The sequence below is a fragment of the Aplysia californica genome, unplaced genomic scaffold (assembly GCF_000002075.1).
Source record: "Aplysia californica isolate F4 #8 unplaced genomic scaffold, AplCal3.0 scaffold00177, whole genome shotgun sequence".
Taxonomy (NCBI): domain Eukaryota; kingdom Metazoa; phylum Mollusca; class Gastropoda; order Aplysiida; family Aplysiidae; genus Aplysia; species Aplysia californica.
In genome coordinates, this window is record NW_004797447.1 from 1,091,255 (window position 1) to 1,092,614 (window position 1,360).

The window sequence follows — 1,360 nt, forward strand, 5'->3', positions numbered from 1 at the left end:
CAAAAGGCTACACATAATCAATCAAAGCGATAGTAAAGAACTATTAGAGCACATCAGAGCACCCACCAACCAACCAGCTAAAAGGAGTAAACTAATACTAATAATAAACTAACTATTAGCGCTCTCTGAACACCTGTGAAGGCTTAATAAAGACATGTGTTTCTAAAAAGATTTGCTTTGTATCAGATCGGACACATGCACGTTGGGACAACACATTTAGTCAACTAGTCCTGTCGAAAAGAGAACCTACATTTTCACATTTGATAAGGATAAAACCCAGCCAACATCACCCCAAAGCCCTGAGAAATCCGTGAAAGAAAAACCGTTTTAAAACAGGTGATTTTTAAAAACTCCCCCATCGACAAACATTTAGACAATTAGGGGGGGGGGGGAGGTGCTTCGGCACTGCCTTTCAATTCAGGGCCAAAAAAGGTCACTGGGATACACAGAAAGCTAGCTACTCAGAAAAAAACAACATCCCATAGACACTCGACAAAATGATGCCCCCCCCCAACATTGCACAAAGCCATCAGCACTGAGGCGTCCTTAACAAGAGTTGAGTAGTTTAATACAATTTTACGGCACTTGCAATACAATAAGGCCATGTACCGGTAAGTGCCAAAGAATTGAGGTGTTATAAGAGCAGGGTTACAAACACCAAAAAAACAACAACAAAAAAACGGAGGAGAGATAAGGACGATAGATGTTTTACAGGAAAGAAGGGGCAAACCACACCAGAACACCCACCAACCGACCAGCCAAAACGAGTAAACTAACAGCCTCCCCCACCCCTCCACCGTTGTTCTAGCGCCCGGGAGGCGGCCCTCGCCCAGAAGCCCCAGCTGCCCACGGTGACGGAGGACGAAGAGGCGGAGGCCGAGGCGGAGGACGATGACCCCGGGGTCAGGGACAGGGACGTCAACGGCATGACCGAGATGCACAAACTGGCCTCTCAACCAGGTAAACAGTAACAACTCTCTGGGTTGACAGACAACAAGCAAAACCGCCAATCCCCTTAAACCTCCCCCCAAAAAAACCCAAACAAAACAACAACCCTGCCAACTTCCCCCAAATACAACCAAAAACTTAACAAAATTAAACCAAAAAACATAAGCCAAGCCCAAAACAACGTCTGCCGATCGCAACAGACTGCTGTGCGTTCTTTTCGGTTACAGGTGAACAGCTCCTAGAACTGTACAGCCAGTAGTCAAAAAACAAACTTGGTACAATTTAGGTACATCTTTAAATTATCATAACCACCAATTCTATATAATATATCCATTTTTTATTGATGATCGTTACGATGCGCAGTACACCCCCCTCATCTCTCTCTCTCTCTCTCTTTCTCTCTCTCTCTCTC

General features: G+C 45.0%; 2 protein-coding genes across 3 annotated transcripts in view; one reads left to right on the forward strand and one right to left on the reverse strand.

The window, feature by feature from the left end:
* LOC101860569 (coiled-coil domain-containing protein 34) overlaps positions 1-1,360 on the reverse strand; it is a 31,936-nt gene that overhangs the window by 16,418 nt on the left and 14,158 nt on the right. The gene's annotated exons all lie outside the window — the stretch shown is intronic.
* LOC101860096 overlaps positions 1-1,360 on the forward strand; it is a gene marked incomplete in the record, with an annotated part of 14,688 nt that overhangs the window by 9,488 nt on the left and 3,840 nt on the right. Inside the window, 1 exon segment of the mRNA XM_013082497.2 lies at positions 809-960. Coding sequence (XP_012937951.1) covers positions 809-960 — 152 coding nt within the window.